Raw genomic sequence first — 22072 nt, 5'->3', positions numbered from 1 at the left:
ATCTTTGCTGTGAAATCCTGCTTTAGTGTTCTTGTCATAAATGAAATTATGACTAGGAACAAAACTAATTTATGACTTCGTTTTCATTACACTTTTTTTTCCTTACACTGGCCTCATTTGCAGGTGCTTATTGTTGCACATTTAGCATTGTGTGTGTGAGTAATCCCGTTAACAGCAGTTGTGTACTTGAATACATTCACTACGTACCTCTATGAAGTTTTCCAGCACTCTATTGAAGCTACTGTTTTGTAGCTTGTTATACATCTTGTCTCCTATCGTGTCCTTGTGCTTCCTTCAGCTACTTCTTAGTCTAACAAGAATCTGCAAGAAGGGAGCTCATAGTATTTCTTAGGACACTGCTCTTCCACAAAACGAATAGTGCACAGGAATTGATAAGGAATTAAAAGCCTTTTCCAAGTCTGCTCTGATAGGAATGCAAAGCTTTTCCATGTCGTCAAAAGATTTTCTGATATATGCTGTTAAATTCATTGTTCCATAAAGTCATGGAGTCAAGGAAGAGTTGTGATCTCCAGCCACTCTCAGGCAGCATGTCACTCATATGTTCATCATACCACCTGAATCCTGTGAAAAAGCTCATTTCCTTTAGTTTGGAACATCAGCATTATGTCCCCTATCAATATGGATACTGCCTGCTTCATCTAGGAGATTAATTAATATGAGTTGTTTAAAGGGATTTAGGATTCATATGCTTGTCTAAGCAAGTTGTGCTTCCAGGAAACTATGAGAGAGGCATAAATATGTACTGGTATACTGCCAGCTTCTCCCACTGAGGGCAAAGATAGAATAACCCTAAACTGACTTAAAACCAGAGCAAACAATCTCAAATCCTGTAGTTGGGCTGCAAGGCAGTACAGGGTAGTGTAGGGGAAAGGGAACCTTGAGGAGATTTTGACAGAAGTTAAAATGAAGGACAAGGTGGGATACAGGTTGGTAGCCTCACGTGTGTTATTCACTGGGTAGCAGCAGGCAATAGTTGCTCACAGCAGTTCTTCTGATGTGGTCCAGGGCCAGCGCCACCCTTTAGCATCCTTCATCACCCAGGGAAGCTTTTCCTTCCATGAGATGTGTTGTGCTTCCAGGTTGCACTACGGGAGTTCACAAGTTCAAGTTTATTAGCAACTTGGCAAAAGATATTTTCAGAATGGAGCACTTCCACACAGTGATTAACCTTCTTCTTACTTGGTTGTATTTTTGCATGCCAAACCAATTCTAGATGTTACAAAAGAAAGCTCAGTAAGTCACTCAGGTTTGGTAGAGATACTTCTGTGTTCTGTTAGCACAGAGGAGTTTTTGATTTAGTTGTGTTCATGGCTTGAATTTCTGAAGTAAATGCACATTTTTTATTTTTCTCTTCATCTATTTCATGTAGAGAGCCTGGCGAATGGGCCCTTGAAAGAGCAAAACTGAACGTTAATGAAAATTTTCTGCTTGTGGGCATTCTGGAGGAGTTGGAAGATGTGCTGCTTTTATTAGAGAGATTCTTACCTCATTATTTCAAGGATGTGCTTAGCATCTACAAAAACCCAGGTAACTTTCCACATTAGAAAGCTGTTCTTACAGAAACTTGGGCAAAATCTGCATGGCTGCTGAAAGGTATGTGTGTATGTCTTGTCTACCCAATGAAGAGATTTATCTCCTTTTTAAGGAGTAGATTTGATTGATGAGGAATGTACATATTCTGCTTGTATTTGTAATGTTGCTGTGTGGTTTTCATACCTGGGCAAGCATTTGTTGCTCCAGTGATACTGCCACGTTCCAGAAGGTTTCCTATTTACCACTGCAGTGGCTTTTTCTTCTTTTAGTTCTTTCATACTCTTAAATAATACTGTCAAAGTATTCTCAAAGCAGTGCTTACACTATCTATTACATAGATACCCTTCAATGAATGATACAGGGCAGTGGACACTTTAGAGATTCTCCAGTACAAGGATATTTATTTTTAAGCTTGACTAAGAGTTTAAATGAAATTAATCTTTAATTAAACTGAGTTTATGTAAAGTGCAAATATTTACAGCACAATGCATGTTGAGGAAAAAGACATAGGAGACTTGATTAGATAAATGAAAACAGAGAGCACTTAATCCACCCCTTAATTTGCACCCCACAGTCACTCTGAAAGGGTACTCTCTTCTCAGCATCCATCCATCACTCCCAGTGCTTATTTATTGCTAACTTCTTTAGAAGACACTCTCATGTCCTGTGCCTAAACCAAGAAATATGCTTCTGTGGGGCTGTGCACATCATTCTGGCAGAACTGATTTCCTGATTACATTTGGCTAGACCATCGACGTGGACTTCCCTTCTTGCTTGGTTATTCCTTTGCATTCATGGCAGTGTGAAATGCCTATGGCCACTGAAACGTGTGTGTACCAAGTTGTACATTAAAAACACATGGAACAAAAATACAGTTTGTAATGTATGTAGCTGATGGCTGGCTTTTGACCAAGAGTAGCTATACAAGTAATCAGTCACTTTGGAGAAATTACAGGTTTCTGCCCATAACCAGGAATTATGTGTGACTGTCCACCAATCCCTCCTTCCTAGAAGCATCTTTGAAAATGCTGTATTTAGCAATGATATTAACAGGGAAACAGTAGCAGTCCTTCTCTGAACATGATTTTAGTGGGTCATTATTTGCCTGCAAAAAGGGAGTAAAGGCAGCTATTTAGGTGTGAGTGTTCTTTTGCTGTGGTGCTGTATCCAGCCATGGAACTGTTTTGCCCAATAGCAGACATGAGAAGAGCATGGTGTAGTATTGGCATGAGAACAGTACCCGGTTTTGGATCAGTTACTTCTCTTTTCTTTGTAAACTGAAAAATAAATTACCTATGTTAGGATGATGTGAAAGTCTTCCTAAAGATTTGCACAATTCCATCTCTAGGGTTTTCCCTCGAATATATGAGATGAAAGGGGGGCAGAGGGTCAACAGAAAGACGCTCTCTTTGGAATGAGCAGGCTTTTCTTTGGGAATCTATAGGAGTCCTTCAGCTATTCTGTGCACCTCAGATTTTCACTTCTCTTAATCAGGGAAACTAACAAACAGCACACATGGTCTTAATTTTCATCAAGGTGCCCTAAAAATCCTCATGTATGAAATAAGCAATTTCTTAATAATCATTAAGTGATGGGTAATCTTTCTCTTACCTGCACATATTCCAATATCTGGAGGAGATTTAATCCCTTGTTTCAGAACCCTGATTTCCTCTGGAATTTCATGTATAAGTGTGGTCTTGTGTCATACCAAAAATCCACTTCTTTCCTTCAATATTCCCTATGTGGATTAAACTTTTGTTTCATTTTTCCCATTCAGATATTGAAAAGGAAGAATAGAGAGGAAACTGTCCCCTTGTGTCAACTCTCTCCTTTTCATACGTTCACGTATGGGTTTTTTTTCCCAATCATAGCTATTTTCAGGTTATTTCTGGGTTGGTGATAATTCTTATGAAAAAAAATTCACAGAATCAGCCAGAGAGGAAAAGGGAAAGGGAAAAAAAAATAATCCAAGTGATGTGCAAGAAATCCTACATAATTCTCCTTGGGGCATCTTAGACCTGATCTGCAACACCCTCTGCTGTTGCCTCATGAAATACTGGGAATAAGAGATGTTATTCTGCCCAGCCCTGTGGTGACCCCACAAAGCTGCAGGTATTTTGGGGCAAAAGTGTTCTTTTGTTGCAGCTAACGCTTGCAAATTGAATCTAGACAAGTCAGTTTGCAGTTTTGTCTGTTGACTTGCTGAACCACCCAATGGTCTCATGCCAGTCTTTCTTCTTTTTATATAAAGAAAAAAACATTTTCCAGAATTTACCTTTTATCAGTTGAATACACTGAGATGAGAAAAACAGACTGAGGGATGGTGTATAGAAAAGTGACTCACTTCCAGGATGATGAATCTCTGCACCACAACCAGATTCATAGAGTAATTGAAGGATGGCACTTGCTGCTTCAGGGGATTACATAGATTAGAAAGGAGAGTAGGAAACCATTTATTGCTGTCTCACCAATATCATAATAAAAACCAAATTAAAATTCCCTACCTCTTGCTGTTGTAGGAAGCAAAGTGCTGGATGCTATCAAACCCATGAAATCACACGTGCATTTAAGATATGTCTGTGGGAGTTCTAGTTTAAAACTCTTCTTCTTCCCCAAGCTGGGACCTTCCTCCCGCGGGTGCTTTGAGCAGGTACCAGATCGCTTCAGCTCCCATCCAAGCACAGTTCTTAAAAGCCTTCAGTATAGGTTGATCCAAATAAAAATCAAGAAATCTAGAAACTTTTTCTCATCTGTTTCTTTTAATCATTCAAGCCATATTCAAACTTCTTTGTTTTGGTATCTGTGGTAAAATTTCTTCATGTGAGACAGTATGTAACATTTATTAAGAAACTCTTTCTCAGTGTCCTCCTCCTAGCTAGAAAACAAAACCTGTAGCTTTTACACCTTCAAAAATACTTTGCTGATGTTGTTCTTATACAGGTGACCAGTAAAACTGTGGGTCTGGTGGTCAGCTAGCTACATCAGAACGCTCAGAAATGTGAGAGTTTTTGTCAGTGATAGTAATGATTGGTTTCACTGGCAGGAATAAACTGAAGGAGAAACCTAAAATAATTAAAAGAGTGAAGTGCAGTTGAGTTGTTCAGACATTATCACTAACAGTTGGTTATTGAGATTTTCAATACATTTTGCTTGCCAACTCCTGTGTATTTTTTCTGTGCTGGCTTTTTCCTTTCTTTATATTGTATCACATTTTTAAATCAACAATTCTGCATGACAGGAAATTTTAGTGTCAGAGAACATTAGGAGGCTAATTTTCTTCATTGCATTAATAAAAATGTTGCCTTCAGCTAATTCATATGCCAAGTATTTTGACTTGCAATAAAATGTGAAAGCTCTTTGTGGAGCTAAAGTTTTCATTGGAACCAATCTGGTCTTATCTTGCAGAATACTTAAGAGCTACAGGCTTCCTGTTTTTCTCCTTTTCCATTCTCTTCTTGAAATTAATATTGATACCAAGTCAACAATTGCAAAAGGACTGTCTTTTTTGTTGCCTGTCTTGTCCAAAGTGACAAACTCTTCCTGCCTTAACAGCCAGAACTGTGATGACAAGAGATCAAAATGGAAGTGAGGGTCAGCAGCAGATGGATTGTGGAACAGATAGACGGATCAATAGGTAGAATTAAAAAACAAAATCAAATCAAATATTACTGTGTTTACTGTTTCTTTCTTAACACAGCAAGATTTAGCTCAATACTCTTTCTCTCTTTTTGAGCCAGCATTGAAGCAGATAGGGTCCAACTGCAGAGTTTATATTCACTGGAAATTTTGGAGTTTTCCTTGCCTTTTTGAATGGCTTGAAATAATTATGGCATAACCTTACGTGTAAAATTTCTCTACACTCTCAGGAGCACAATTGAAGGAAAAATAATTGGTCAGTCCTGTTCATTTTTGCTGGCTATACCTCGCTTCGATTGCCTGGCTGGTAGCCAGAATACAGAGAAATCTTACAGAGTTTCTTTTGAAATGGGCACATGTGGGTTTCTTATCCTTGATGAATTTAAGAAAGAGGAAGTACATATCATACACAGAAAACCACAGAATTTTCTTCTGCCTTGTCAACTTCTGTGACATGGAGTAAAAGTTAACAGCATTTAATGTAAAGGAATAGACAATAAAATGGTTTTTGTCGTGCCTGTATCCTCTCATCTTTCTGCAGCAGCTCAAAAATTTTCTTTGGCAGCAGAAGCCCTATTAAAACACTTCTTCCAAATACAAGGGAAAAAAAAAATCTTTGTTTCCTAAGAATTAACATTTTGTGTGGAGACTGTGTAGATCTTACTCTAAAGCAAAAAGACAGACTTAAGCTTTTCAAACAGTGCATTTTATTGAGTGCAATAAAATTACTCATGCTGTCAACTGGAAGAAAATATATTGTTCATATGTAGAATGTGCTGCTGCTTTCTTTTTTTTTTTAATTTACAGGGAATGTTTTAAACTGTAGCAGTAACTTTATCCTGGGTAGTATAAATGTGCTGATTTTTTAAGTCAATTCTGTTCATGAATGCTAGTGGCCCAGTCTTGACCTTTTCTATTTGTAAGAAATTAGGGCAAGTCATTTTCAGCTTCTAAAAGTCTTCCTGCTTCTCGTGAGCTGTGCTTTCTGGAGAGGGTTGTGGTAAAGGAATATATTGGCTCATCTCTTGTGCACAAATGCACAGTCCTCTTTCCTACAAGCATCTGTACTTGTGATGTGAGAATAAAGCAACCTGGATTAGAGTCAATTTAAATGCTGAGATGTTTTTTTTCTTCACATCACTTCTTTGCAGCTAACTACTTTCTTAAATCAGAATTTGGGAAAAGTTTGAATTCATTCAAAAGCTCAGAAACTCCAAACATACTGTTTTACTTTAGCTCACACACTAAAACAGCTTTCTGCTTTCCCTAAATTATATTCTCAGGAGGAATGGCTGTTTATGAAACTTTCTACAGAAGAGGAAAAATTTCATGTGAAGGTAAAACATGAGGTTAGACTTGGGACTTGGGCATAACGTTTCTGTGGTATGTTCCCATCCATTATTTGAAGCGAACTGTATGTGTGACTTAAGAAGTTTTTGTCCAGAAGGTGGTGTAATCTCCCTGCATGTTTAGGACTTCAGGGGACTTGAATGTCCTGCCAGTGGTAATAGCACATGTGAATTTACATTCTGCCTGGGTGGTGTTTTCTTCTTTATCACCCAACATCCTGTTCTGAAAATAGAAAATAAAAATAGGAAATGTGAATGAGCTGTTCCCTTCTTCCCCCTCTGAAGTCTGCACTTTCAAAATTACACAGAACTCCACTCTGAACAATGTGTATGATAAAGCAGGCAGTTTAAGCTCTGGGAATAGTGTTTAATTTTATTTTTGTTTCTTGTTAAAAAAAAAAAATAAATCACATTCTTCTGTGTGCAAGAAAGGCAGGGAAAGATGAATAGCCACAGTGCATATCCCTGAGGAGATTGTTCTTGATTAGGCTGATAGCATCTAAGTATTCTGCACAACTAAGCCTCGCTTTGATTTGTTTTATAAAGATTAAGGTAGTATCAAAGGCTGTAGGTACATTATTTAGCTCTTCAGCCACGAAGATACAAGGTTTGGAGAGGAAGGACAAAACTGGACTGCCCAATCGAGGATGCCTTGAAGTTTGTAGATGCACCTATCAGTGATGTGCACAGTTGGTAGAATTACCCTTCCAACTTCATAACAGAAAAATATGTTGTTTTCAGAGGTTTCAAATGCCATTATGGATAAACTGAGAGTTTTGTGAATAGAAATTCTCAGAAGGATTCGAGTGCTTCTGGGCATTCTCATGACTGTTTTTCAAAGTGTCTGCTAGGTCTTTGGAAGATTTGTCTCAGAAGCTGAACTTCTCTGTGGCAAGTTCTGCAGCAAAGGTTGGCAGCTCATAACAGCTACTCTTCATGTTCTGCGGAGGAAGCTGAAAGCCACACCAGACTCTGTTGCATGAGATTCATAACTGTGGCACTGAAAGATCTATCCAAGATAGTATCAGTCTTATTGCTAAAATGCAAGCAACAGTGAAGGTGTGGCAAGAGTTTGGCATGGCTTTCCAAGCCTACATGGGGCTTGTATGCATCCCGGTTCAAGTCCATTTCATTTACTAAGTTCCCTGTTAGTGTGCACTTCTTAGCTTGAAGTCAGCCTGTACCTGTATGATTATGCAGCAGGACATGTGCCTATAAATACATCTTCAGTCCCAGAATAAATGCTGCATATTGAGACAAAAAATGTGGACTGTGTGTCATGACAATGACAATCATTTTGGGTAAATCTACTCCCTGAGCTTACTATGCAGGGAAGTATAATGTATAGGTCCATCTATCAAACATATTACTATGGTTCTGCCTTCTCATGGAGGCAAGACTTTTGAAGTCCAGCAGCACCAACAATAACCGTTTAGATCAGGTGAGAAATTGATGTATTTTATAGTGGCGAGTTGAGACAATGGGCATGATTCATGATTTAGAGAAATGAAGAATGCCAGTGTTGATCCACACTAACCCTATCCATCACTTCTGGTGTTTGAGGTTGGCTGCCTTCCAGGTCTCACCACTTAATGTGGCAAAGAAGGACATGGTTTCTCTTCTTTCCAGTTACAATGCAAAATTTTAAATCCTTGCTTTAGGCTTGGATTTTCATGGGAGCTGACTTTGTAAAGGCTCTACTCAGAATGAGTTGTAGTGGAAGGTGAAGCCAGCTCCAACAACCTGCAATACGTTGTAGAGGAAGGCTAAGTATTTTTTTACATAATTACTGGATCTTTCTTTTCTTTGTGCTATAATAGACGCTGTATGTACAGAGCTCTGCCGCCTTCTACCTCTTTACTATTCTTCTCCACCACCTTTTTAGTATATTGCTTTTTCCCAACAACTGGCAAGATGACGCCCATCTGAAGCATGCTCTTGTCTGAGCTTCTCTGTCATGAGCAGTTTCCCCTCTAAACTTTGTGTATAATGCATTTATACCTGTAGGATTGTGAAGGCTGAGCCCACCTATGGCATTGTCTTCATCTCTTAGTGCAATTCCAAAAGACTTCAGCCTCCAGATTTTGCATTTTGTCCCACATCTTCATGATGCTTGTGTTGTTTCAATTTCCTTTCATCAGATCTATTGAAGGCCTGTCTGGTTTTGGACTTAACCCACACAGATGTAATTTCATACTTCATTGCAGTAAAAACAAGACTTATTTGTGGTCTGAATCTCAAGAGGCCAGTCAGCCAAACCTTTGCATCCCACATATCAAGAATTCATGTGTATTTTTTGTGTGTCAGGCGATCATTTTGAAGGGTTAGTGCTGGTATGTTTCAAGCAACTGTCACGTTTATCTGATCAGCATATCAGTCACTAAAAATGTCATAGTTTATAACAAGGCTCCTGCTATTTATCTGAGGTTGATTCCCCGATGCATCTCTTGAATGTTTCCTGTTCCTGGTATAACAAAATGAAAAACCTGTGGACAAGCAGCTTTGTTAAAACTCTGGCACGGGCGGAAAGCTGCATTCGGACACAGTAATAGCAGTATCTCATAAATATTCCAGGGTCGCTGATGACACAGCACCACAAACATTTTAATGACAGACAATTAAAGCTTGCAATGACAGTTCATCCCTTCTTGGATAACCTACTAAATAAAATCATAATGCTATTTTAATCAGTAACATTCCAGCTAAACCTCTGTTACTGCTTCTGCTTTTTAAAATAGCATTTGAATAAAAAAATATAGCAGTAACAGATTATGCCAATTGCTTCTTTGGCAGCTTTGACCTCTATTCAGGCAACAGAAGGCGCAGGGGAGGAGGTGGATGGCCATTAAGTCCCAGTTAATAAGTGTACATCTGTTCCCAGATGCAACTCCAGTACATTTTTCAGGTCTTCCTTTCACCTACATTGAAACAAGCAAGTTGCAAAAGGTGGCAGAGACTTGAGTCTGAAAAACTTTCAGGACTGAGGCAAATGAGAATTTGGTTTAATTGTAGTTGTCACGCAGTGTTTTCAGGGACAGTGTTTAGGGAGAAACATCTTTTAACTGAAAGTTCAGCATATTTAGCATTGAAGACAGAGGAACAATGTGGAGCAGATCACAGAACTGACTGTTCACTTGGTTTTTAAGAACGTAGTCATATTTTCAGTCTTCAAATAAGACTAATCTTAAGTCCTGCCCTTTCTATCAGTGATAGAATAGCTATAGGTTAAGCTAATTATTCTTATACCTGGGTGATCCTGAAAGAGCTGTGTAAATACCATGAGACAGTATCTTTGATGGCTCAGAAATGTTTTGATAAATATTAAAGGCAAAGTAACTACAGAAATCAATGTAATTATAAAACCCCTTTTACCTGTAATTTTTGTACAGTAAAGGCGAGCAGCCATTCCTAAGCAATTACTTAAGTTTTCATGTAAACAATGCAATCTAAAATCAAGTTTTTACAGTGATACAAATGAGGTGTTATAATAATTAAAATGCTGTAGTAATTAAAATGAAGGAAACATAAAAGAGCATAAATTTTGACAAGTTAGGTGTGAAATTATAGCAAGGCACCTTTTGGCATGCAGCTTGCTAAAGGCATGAAAGCTGCTACCCAAAGGCTTTTTTTCAACCACATCAGAACTAGGTGGCCCACCATGGAGTTGGGGAGAGGGAGACAGTGCGTGACTGGGAGAAGTGGCAGGGAGACACTCTCCGGAAAGAGACATACAGAGTACATCTGTAAATAGGTTAGTTACTCCCAGAGGACACAATGTGCAGTGCTCAAAGTCATCTTAAGGCCACTATTATTTCTATTAGAAAAGAAGGGAAAGAATAAAATAAATTTCAGCAAAGTGCATGGTTGACCCTTGATTACAGAATTGTAAGAATTAAAATGAAGGACATATATTAGCAAGTGTAGTTCTCAGCTGCTACAGAGGAGTCTTTTTGGTATGTCTCCCAGCCATCACTCCTGAGGATATTATCTGCTCACTTGAGTGTAGCCTCACACAATGCCTGTGCTCCTTCCTCCAATCCCCCTTTGCTTTCCCTGCCCTGCAGGCATTTTGTGGTGCAGACCTGAGCCCTTGCTCTTCCAAGAGTGAGGCCTTCTTGGAGTTTATGCTCCCTACTTTCTTTCCCAGATGGAATTTCCAAACCTGTTTTGATTTGTCCCTCTTGAAAACTTTGCTTGCCAAGAAGCTCTTGCAAAAGAAGCCAGGGAGATTCCTCGTTTCTGCTTTTTCTCTGTTCTTGGAATGGAATCACGAATTTACAAATGTGGTAAGAAAGAACATCTTCCATTCCACTGCTCTCTGGGTTTAACTTCCCTGTCTCTTACCTTTCTTCCTAGTTACATTCTCATTGTATTCTTTAATTAGTATCTTTTTTCCAGTTGGGCTGCTTTTCAGATCTCTAACATTTGCACAACTACACTTTATAAATTTCATCTTTTGAGTTGTATTATTTGGACTCACTTTGAGTAACTTTTCATTTACTTGCAGATACCATCTATAATGCAGATAACAGAGTTGGTGTTAGGGTGTGGCATTTTTTTCTCAGGTGTCTTTACTCCTTGGCAGCATCAGGAGTGCTGCTGTTGGAGCTAATATTCACCAGGGATCTCATTGAAACTGAAATGGCCAGCTCTGTGATGCATCCTGTCATTCAATCAGCAGCTATTGTGGGAGAAGGGAAAGTAGTTAACAAGACTCCAAGCTTTTAAAGAGCTGCAGTGATCACCTGGATAACAACATATGGAAGAATCCAGTGCACTGGTAGGCACTATAATAAAGAATAGGATTAATAAACAATTGGGAAAAGGCAGTATGGTGTTTGTAGAGCCTCACAAATCAACTAGTTCTTTGAAGGAGTCATCAAACATTAAATGGTACAGTTGTGATTTTCTGCAGGGACTGTGTCCAAAAGCTCTTAAAGAAAAGGATGTGAGAGACTGTTCTCCTGCAGGATAAATAGGTTGAAGAGGTAGGCATTCATTTTTAGGTACTCTTCCCTTATTCTAAACAGGCAGAGGAGACCCCAGAGACTGTGCTCCAGCCTGGGATAAGTGTTGCCTTAAAAAAAAAAAAGGGATTGAAGTGAGAGAGGTCACTGCCAATATGGCATTACCAGGAAAACAAACAAGCAAACAACAAAAAAAAACAAGAACAGCACTGAAGTGTTTTAATAATAATAACAAAACAACACATTTGAAATTCAGCACTCAGGACTGCAGTTTGCTGGTGCTCTGGGTGCTGGTCTGTGTCAAGGTTGGTAGGAGAGTGCACAATTTGTCAGGGGGGAAGGGTGTCCTGCACAATCCTCTACAGAAAATCTTTTTTTTTTTTTTGCAAAACTAGATTAAGCAATGGCTCAGTTTTTCCAGATGGCAGAAAATGATGGTGCAGGACAGAAAGGCTGAGTCCTGGATAAATCTTAAAAGCAGCTGAAGGAAAGACATTCACATTTGAGGTGCTGCCTCAGATTTCTGATCCTGCATTTAGTTGCAGGTGGTACAGTGTTGTCAGTACGTACCTGCTTTTGGTCTAATTTATCCATTCTCTTTCAAGTCCATTTTCCAGGTAGGCAAAAGGTGTCTGAAGCCTAATACCGGCCTCATTTGCCAGCTAGATTTAGCAGAGAAAGAAAAGGACTGTTGAGTTGGTCTCTAGTTTTTTAGCAACAAGCAGCAGCTGGTTTGGTAGCAGTAGCAGCAGCTCATGTAGCAAATGTTTCATGATGAATGCAAACAAAAGCTGATCCTGAAATTCCAGCTCCACTATGTACACATAAAATATAAAACCAGCTCAAAATAACATAACTACACAAGTTAAGGGATTTTTCTGCCCCTCTAAATAAGTTCCATATGAGCATTAATGTTTGGTCTGCTTGGTTCTCCAGAGCTTACCCAGGAAACATTTTTATCATACAAGCTGAGGGCAAAAAACATAAAAACACTAAGGAAAAAAACTACTTTTAAAAGAAGTGCATGTGCAAAGAGGTGTGTGGTTTGGGGAAAGGTTTTGAGAATGCCAGACATGCTTGCTGGATTGAAATTACTGCTGATGTTTGTGAGTTGGCTGAACTGACTTGCATCTAAAATAGGCCTTGGAGGAATTTTTCATGTACCTCTGTGCAGTTTGGTTTCTGAAGATGAATTGTGGTTTGAAAGGCATCTACATGTTAGAAGAGTGTTATGCCCTATAGCATGAATGTCTTTCCAGATAGCTATTGGGAGGATTTCTGGGGAATGCAGTTGCTGATGCGTGCATACTCAGGAGAAACAAGGGTATTGAAGAGAAAGAAAAATATAATAATTGGTGACACAAGAGAAATAGAAGTCCTAGCCAGAGGCCAGTGCCTTAACTTGTCATCTTCTTCCAGTTGCCCAAGTTGAAACAGTAAGTAAACCCAAGCATTTACCCATCCCTCCCTACTTTGCTGCTTGCTGAAAGTCTGAAGCAGCATCTGTTGTCTGCCCATACAAGCACTCGTGCTCTGTTCTCAGGCCCTGAAATACACTCTCTTCACAATCCACTTGCTTTCCCCATGGCTTGCTTGGACTCCTCTGGTCTGGCTTCCCTGTAACTATGGGATTAATCAGGTCTATTCATCCACCATAGGAAGAAACTTTATTTCTTGTGTTCTGACAGATCAGTGATAAAAACAGTATTGGAGAATCAGAGTGGTAGGGGCTGTAAGGGACTCTGGAGATCATCTATTCCAAACTGCTGGCCAAAGCTGGGTCACCTAGGGCAGGCCACACAGGAACATGTCCAGGTGGGTTTTGAAAGTCTTTAGACAAGGACGCTCCATAACCTCTCTGGACAGCTTGTTTGAGTGCTCTCTGACCCTCAAAATACAGAGGTTTTTCCTCATGTTGAGGCAGAACTTCCTGTGGCCTAGTTAGTACCCATTGCCCTCATCCTATGACAGGACACTGCTGAAGAGAGACTGGCCACCCCTTCTTGAAACTCACCCTTCAGACGTGTATAAACATTAATAAAATCTCATCCTTCTCTTCTACAGACTAAACAGCCCCAGGTCTTCTCAGCCTTTCCTCTTAAGACAACTGTTCCAGTCCCCTAATCATCTTGTAGCCCTCCATTGGACTTTATCTCATGTATGCCCTCACCATGTGGTCTCACCAGGGCAGAGTAGAGGATGAGGAGAACATTCCACAATCCCAGGATCTTGGCCACAAGGGCACATTGCTGTCCCATGGATAACTTATTATCCAACAGGCCTCTGGGACCCTTCTACATAGAGCTGCTTTCCATCGGGTCAACCCCTAATGTGTACTGATACATGGGGTTATTCCTCACCAGATGCAAGGCTTGACACTTATATTGTTGAACTTCATTAGGTTCCCCTTCAACAAGCTCTTTAGTCTGTCCAGATCTTGCTGAATAGCAGCACAGCTTTCAGGTGTATCAGCCAATCCTTCCAGTGCAGTATGATTCCATGTAATACTTTTTGTGTAGTGAAAAATCTTAAGAGAGTTAATTGTAGTGGTTTGTCTTCCATAGTGTTTCTTTCAGTTCTGGACAATCTGTGAAGTTGTGTGATGCATTGCTGTTCTTAGGGTGCAGGCATACTTATGATGACCATTGGGTCTTTGGCATTGCAGACCCTGCAATGCCAAACTTAGATGCGAAACTTAGAACAAAATCTGTGTGCTTGTCTCTGTCTTTGCTCCTCCTATTTGACTGCTTTGATGCATTTCCAAAAGATCTGCTAAATTATTTCTTTCTTTATGTGTGGCAGAAGGGGGGAGGGAAAGGAGATGGATAAAGTGCACTGATGGACCTAGCAAAAGAAGAGCAAGGGGATGGGTTGTTTTGTTGTTTGCTTGGTTTTAGGCAGAAGTGTAACAGCAGTTACTGGCAGAGCACAGTGGCTGTGCTGGAAAACTCCAGGCCAATGAGCTAACAAACTTCCACCCCTCCCTATCCCACCACCATGCCATCAGGAAAGACCAACACCCCCAAACCCAGAAACAGGAAGCAGCAACCAGAACAGGAAGCCTCTCATGTTACAATCATAGGGCTTGAAGTTCAGATACTTTGCTCCAGCCAGCGCTTTCGTTTTGAAGCTGGCATAATGGCAGAATGGTTTTGAGTAACATCAGCAGATTTAACTCAAGCCATGACAGCAAGTTTCAAAGTTTACTGCTTGGTCAAAAACATATGTTTTTTCTGTTGCACAGAATGAGTGGGGTATTAATATGTGGCTGATACATAATATATATCTCATCTAAGCTAGTGGAAATTGGACATGACAGGAGTGAGAGCACAGCCAAAACAAATTTATTTAAAATGTTGAATGAAAATACTCACAGAAAACTCTGTTTTAACCTAAGTACCACTGAATATTTCACTGGACATTGAAGTCCTGTTTTTATTTTTTAAGTTTCCTTCCTCTCTCCACTGTTCCTGTAAGTGCTCTGCCAATTTCACAGTAGCCATGGCTGATACTTGAAGGGTCTTCAGGCAGCTAGCAAACATGATTTACTTCATAGGGTATTGGTGTTACTTAATGCCAGGTGCTTAAACTGTGTGCCAGGGAAACTGAACTCTCAGCAAGATCAGTGAAGAAAGGTAAGTGGCTGTTTATCTCTCTGGGGATTTGTTTGATGCCCTGAGTGGCTGCGTGGAATTCAGCAGCAGGAGTATTTCTCACTTGTGCTGTATACTGGTATGCAGTTGTGTAGAGGTGGATGTTGTCAAGGACTTAGCATGCGATAGTGTTTGTAGCAGCAAGGATAAAGAATGCATATAAAGTTTATATCATGCCTTCTTAGTGCTCTCCTTGTTTATCCTTTAAGTAGATCCGTGAGCACTATTTGAGTTAGCCTTTATGTGGAACTGTTTGGGGAGTTTATGGGCTTTTCTGTGGGCTTTTTAGCACCCTTGGTGTAGTATATTTTCCATCACTGCTTCCAGAAGCAAAGTCTATAACCTGGATCCTTGTGGGACAAATAAACACAGCAAATGCCTAGGACTTCCTTGCCAGAGACAAAGGATATGAATGAAGAGGATGAGATGAGTACCCTGGTGTTGAAGCCCTTATGAAAAAGACATTATCGTGATAGGCATATACACACGCACCCCCACTATACATCTACATACATCTTAATATGAGACTGCAAACCCATTTTGTAGTCAACCATTTTCAGCTCTTATGAGCTGAAAATAAGAGGAACAAATTGCACCTCGTACAACTTTGCCCATTTGGTGCACCTGTGCCAACACAAGTGGATGGTAGCAAGAAACCTCCATCTGTCGTCTTGTACTTTATCAAACAGCTTACCAAAAATGTCAGCCCAGATAATGTCAAGCTTTTACTGACAGGGGAGTAGTGAAATTGCAAAGTGTATTTGTCTGTATTTACTTGGCACTGCCTTCTGCTGCTGGTGGAATATGGCAAGGGGTCACTGGCAGGCTCCAGTACTTTGTGCAGTTGCAGAACACATTATTTAGCCTTTTTTTAAGGGCATATTCCCCATTTAGCCAAAGATTCTGCTTTGAATCTCTGAAAATTATTTTCCTTGGTGCATGTTTTTGCAAGATACTTGTAGAAATTATTTGAATTCAGCTGTTCTGTTCACAGGGTGCTGCTGTTACCCTTCCAGACCACATTGTGGTGTACAGGTTTTGTTTTAACAGAAATAAAAAGTTAGTGCATAGACACATTATGTCTCATGTACAGAAAGGGAAAAGATCAGTCTCACATATCGTTTCATACTGTATATACATATTCAGTGTAATAGAGTAATTCTGTGAAGAAACATGACATGATACATTGGTGTATTTTCATAGCAACTGGCAACGTCAGACCAATATTTTGATTCAAAGTAGTGGGAGGGCTTACACAGATTAGCACTAAAATCAAAGGACAAATCTAGCACCATATCCCAGTTTCTAAGTCTTAGCAGACAGACTGGATAGTCAAAGCCAAGAGAGATACAACAGAAGTATTCTGATAAACATATGTCATCCACTTTAAAGTGTTGAAACTCAGTTTAATTTTTCCCATGCTACATGAATAGTCCCTTCACTTCCTTCACCATTGTAGTTTTTCATTTCCTGATGTTACTCAGGCCAAATGAGAAAAAAAAAAAGGGGGGGGGGGAGGGGGGGGGAAGTAGTTATATTTATGAAGACTACATTTGCTCACTGTAGGGATTTTCATTTCTTCACTAAATGTACTTCAAAAAATGGAATGTGCCAGAAATGCTGTCAACCACCATGGCAAGCAGAGAGATGAAGTTTCAGCTGGATTTGATGCAGCCAGGTTACCATGTTTGTTTAGAAACTGATGACCATAGTCACTGGCCACACCATAGTAACCTGGAAGTAGTAGTAAGGAAACTATTTTTAGGGAGCTTGCAGTCGTCATATTCCCAGCAACCATGGGCTTACAGGAGAACTTGACCTCTGTCTAGACATTAAGCCAGGTTTTGGTCTCACAGAGAGTGTTGAACATAGGTCAAAACATGTGCTGTAGGCCCTATTGCCCTTTGTAAGTCCATCCAGCATCGTAGATGTCCCTTCTATGCAAACATACACCAAGCCTCCCAGAGACTGATATTTTGGGGGTTTGGGCAAGCCTTTATAATCTACCTTAATTTTTTTTCTCCTTGTTTTTGTTACTGTGGAAACCCTGAATGTACCATTCTCTCAATAACTTTCCCATCATATTTTCCACAGAACTTAATTGAAATGTTCTCTATAAAATTTTTTATATATATATACACACTTACATATTTTTATATATATAATGTTCAGGAGTGCGTTTTCCCTTCAAATTTTAAAAGGCAGATCATTTATGGTTTCAGGATTTCTTTGAACTATTGGGCAGGAGTGAAATTCAGGCATTCTTCTTGTAAGCTTAGCGAATTGAAAAGGACATCATACATTTAGAACTGGATTCATTGTTTTGAGGAATAGCTGTTGAAACGGGGCACTAAATATTAACTTTCCTGTGTATTTTCTGTGTTACTTTACAATATTAGTTGAACTGACTTTTAAGCTCCTCTCTTGCTTTTAGAATTAGCCTAGGAAATTGAAAAAACTTCTTGCCCTGAATTGCGTTTTTTGTTAAAGAAGTATTCTCAGTTTGTGCTCTGGCACAAGCAACAGTTCAACTCTTGGTTCAAGAAATGATAAATCATCATTTAATTCTGATTCTTAAATATGAAAAAAGTTAAAATCAGTTACTTGTGTGACTTTTTAACCACAATTTGCAGCATTTTCCATTGGTTATTTGTAACTCCAATCACACCACCTCAAAAAAGATCTAACAGCAGGAGCAAGGGAGTTCATCAGGGACATGAAATGCCTTTCACAGGAAAAGAAATTTATTAAATAGACCTCTGAGTTTGCAAAACAGACAGCTAAAGTGGGCTGTGCTAGAAACAGAAAATGAAGTATTGAAAGAGATTGAATGCAGATTAGTTCTTGGGGAGAATTGGATTTTAGAAGTTTAAAATAGACATGAAAAGTTAGGTGGCATTGGTTGTGCTGTTTAGCTTTTAACAAATAACTAGAACTCCCTGCAACACATCATGCTGATGACCAGAACCTTGCTAGGATTGCAATATAACACTGCATTCATGCAGAAGTTTATTGTGTCAATGCATTTAGCAGCCATCCATGCAACTTCTGACTCTAGGGATGCATAGCTACTGAGCATCGGAAGCTGCCAGACAGCACTGGAGGAAAACAGCCTCTGTGCCTCTGCCATTCTTCCTCCCAGTATCCATGAAGGGCCACTATTTAAATACTAGGTATAGTGACTAAGAGGATGTTTCATCTGATCCATTGTGACTGATGTGTGTATTTTAAATTTCCTAGAGACAGATGTGACAGGATTGCCCACACCTGACAGCAGACATTTTTAATCTGCTGACTCTGGATTGGTTTGAGATAACTTTCATTATAGCAGCCTTATGCTGTGCTGTGCTTGGGATTTGTGATTAAAACAAAGCTGACAACACACCAGTATTTTGGCCGTTGCTGAGTAGCTCACACGGTGCTTTGGCCTTCTCTGCTACTTATTCTGCCCCCTTGGTCAGTAGGCTGGGAATGGGCAAGAAGCTGTGAGGATAGATAGCCGAGACAGCTGACCCAAATTAGTCAGAGAGATAGTCCATACCATCTAACATCCTGCTCAACAGTAGAAGCAGGGGTGGAGGAAGAAGAACAGGATTTCCAAGGTGGCTACTGCTCAGCAACTGGCTGGACATTATGTCTGTGTGTGGGAGGCGGGGAGGAATTGCCTTTGCACTGTTGGTTTTTTCCACACCTATTACACTGTCCTTATCTCTGCCCGTAGGTTTTCTCTCTTTCTTCTTCTCCTTCACCTCATTGTGAGGGCAGAGAGAGTGAGCAAATGAACATGTGGGTGCTTGGCTGCTAGGTAGAATCAACCCACCACAACAGGTTTTCTGTCTTTATCTTGATACAGCTTTTAATGTTGCATGTCTTATGAATAATGTTGGAGGCCTTTTTTGGGCACCTTTTTTGCTCCTGAAGATAGCAATATAGAAAATTGTGATGTTCTTCAACAAAAGCCTCTTTTGTTGCAGGTTCAGAGGGGTTATTTTAGTAGCCTCACTCCCTCCTAAAGCTGATTTTTCTTGAAGAGCTCTTCCTAATTGCTGTCATGTCCTTTGCAGTTTCTGTCCTATTTTATCCTCATCCAGAAGTGTTAATGTTTATGTGTGCCCATAAATACTGAAATGGAAAAGGACAGCAGGTAATTTTATGTCCTGTTTTCTTGAGCATAAGGGAAAGTTTGGTGTGTTATAACTTTAAAGTACGGTAGTCATTATGCCAGAGCTAGTATTGTCATTGAATCGAAACAGTGCACTTGTCTTGGAAACTTTGATACTGACCAGTCCCTCCAGCACTGAAATTAAATTACTGATTGAAAGGCTATAGATGTAAGACATTTTGCAGGACTAAGCACAGGAGTAGTGGCTTTTTATACCCTGCAAATCTCCTGATCCGATTCATGGGTGTTTTTACAGTACTCAGCTAATTCCTTTAACCTGCAATAGAGTTAAGGCTACTGAGAAGCCTGTGTGTCTTTTTTCCTGTCAGCAAAGTAATGATAAATGTAAGTTGAATTAAAACAGATGATTGAGCAACCCCTGTTCCCTCAAACTGATTGCTCTTGGTACTGACACATAAGGGAGAATGGTCAAGGTTTGCTGGAGCTGACCATGTACATCGATGAAGACCGATAGAAGGTACTGCAGAGGAGGCTGTCTTTGCTGCCTACTGGTGCAGATTCATGGAGAGCATCAGGGGGGCCTTTGTCTGCAAAGATCTTAGTCTATGAAGTGTGTGTCAGAAATGTCCTTTCCCTCCTTCAGGGGGAAAATCTCTTGCCTGGAATACACAGCAAGTACATGTATGTGTAAATCTTCATGGTGTTTGAACAGCATCTAATCACCTAACAGGTAAAGTTACACCACTTCTTGAACTGGGGCCCATTTCCCAAAACTCTCAGACACAAACAATTGCTGGGGGAAGTCTTCTGCCACAGCTCACTGACACACTGCATCCTGTGATTCAGCCTTTGAGGTAGCTCACCTCACTCAAGTGCTTTGTTGCTCAGAGTCAAACAGGTCACACCAAACCTAGAGATTTTCTTCTGCTTTCTTCAAGTTCTTATCCCTCACCTGTGGCTGTGCTGCTTAAGAAGTGCTGAGGTTGGTGTGAAGAGCCACTGCTTCTCTGTGTAACTTCTTCAATAGCATCTGCCTTGGAGATTTCAGGAAGGGTCACAACCTCTCAGTTTGCAGTGAACCTCAAGTGTCCCAAGTTCCCTAGCAGACCAGGGCTGCAGTTTCTGTTACTACAGAGAGGGGAAAAAGGCCCAGGTATGAATTCACCTTGACTTGAGTTTAATGACTGTGTGGAAATCCAGCCAGAGCCTCAGTTGCTGTGAAGTCCTGAGACAGCTAAACGTTTGGCTTGTGGGTCTGTCAGATTCTTCTGGGGTTTTTATGAAGACACTCACCCTTAGCACAAGGTGTGGAGGGGAGCAGTTGATCGCCTGGGACTTCCTGGAAAGAGGGAAAAATGCATTCTTGTTTCTGGTTCATATGAACCTTGAGAGATGCAAAGACCCTAGCAGGCCTGCCCAGCCTTTAGCCCTGTTGAGACATTGTACTTTGCTTTCTAGCCTGAATGGTAGAGAATTGAGACGTTCACTCTCCAGGAAAAGCATGGAGTGAGAATTGCATTAGACACACTAGGAGATTACTCTCCACTCCCAGGACTTCCAGTTAATATAATTCCTCTTCTTTTTATTCTTTTTTTTTTTCCTCTCCTGCTGAAACAAGTCTGCCTGTGTTAAACAACGGACCCTTTTCCTTGGTTTTGGACAGAGGAGGAGGCCTTTGTCCTGATACCCTGGCAGCTGGCCAAGGCAGTTGGGCTGTGAGCCAGGAGGGGGTGAACTTGAAAGGAACAGTGTGTTGTTTCTGCTCTGGTAGCATTCTTCCTTCTTCACCAGTGCCTCAGCCCTTGGCTGCCTTCAGTTGCTCATTATACGCAAAAGAACCCAAGGGCAAAAGAGAGAATTTTCTCTTGACCGCCTGTAACTTTGAATAATCAGAAATAAAGCCATTTCAGGGCTTTCAGTTGTCTGTGTTAGACACAGTTGAAAGAAAATCTTCTTAGGGCTGGCAACTTTCTCACAAAGAAGATAGCTGCTTTTCTTTCCTCCACTTTGACAGCAGTTTCCATATAATAATGTGCATTTTTCAGTCCTGCAGACCCTATCAGTAGTTGGCAGTACCTAGATTTTATTTTTGTATTTTTACTTTTGTTTCTCAAATCAGTAATTGCTCTTGCATAAAGAAATAAGCAGTCACAACTATGCTCTAGGAAACAGGAAGAGGCGGCACTTAGAAGTAATAATTTTTAAGGCCATGTTCTTACACTGCTTTTGAGAATAATGGTAGTATTCCTTCACACTCCTGCAAGACCTGATACTGTAGGGTGGTAACCAGCCAGCAGCTGGAAAAAGTACCAAATTGGGTGTTCAGACTTCTTCCAAAAATGGCATTCACACTGAGATATCTCAAAGAGGCTGACAGAAAACCTTTCATAGGTGGTGCTGCCAACTTGGAAGCTGACGCATTGCAAGACGTTTGGAACACGGATCTTTGAAAGTCTTAAATGGATCATTGAGTTGTTCAGCATGGCTTCTTGTGTGCCACAAAGCCACACATTTTTTCTTTCTTCTGCACAGAGATCAGTAACTGAAGTTGGTAAAGTTATCCAGCACTGATGTGAAAATACGAAGAGAGAGCAAATCAACTCTTTTTTGTTTTGTTCTAGTGCTTAATCACCTTCAACACTTTAACAAGATGTGCCTTACTTCCAGTCCACATTTCTCTGGTTTCTGCTTCCAACCCTTCAGTATCCTTAGTTTTCTCACCATGAAAATATGTAGATGCTCTAAACAGGTCACTTCTCAATCTTCTTTTTTTGGGTAAGCTGACCAGAA

At 40.2% G+C, this 22072-nt stretch overlaps 1 protein-coding gene across 1 annotated transcript in view; it reads left to right on the top strand.

Annotated features, from left to right (window-relative positions):
• The window catches only part of UST (uronyl 2-sulfotransferase), a 163095-nt gene that overhangs the window by 129006 nt on the left and 12017 nt on the right, over positions 1-22072 (top strand). The window contains exon 7 of the mRNA XM_054162725.1: positions 1391-1548. Coding sequence (XP_054018700.1) covers positions 1391-1548 — 158 coding nt within the window. The remainder of the gene's footprint in view (positions 1-1390; positions 1549-22072) is intronic.

This window comes from Dryobates pubescens, chromosome 6 (genome assembly GCF_014839835.1).
Source record: "Dryobates pubescens isolate bDryPub1 chromosome 6, bDryPub1.pri, whole genome shotgun sequence".
Classification (NCBI taxonomy): domain Eukaryota; kingdom Metazoa; phylum Chordata; class Aves; order Piciformes; family Picidae; genus Dryobates; species Dryobates pubescens.
Note: the sequence above shows the minus strand (reverse complement) of the source record. Positions and strands in the feature narration are given on the sequence as shown.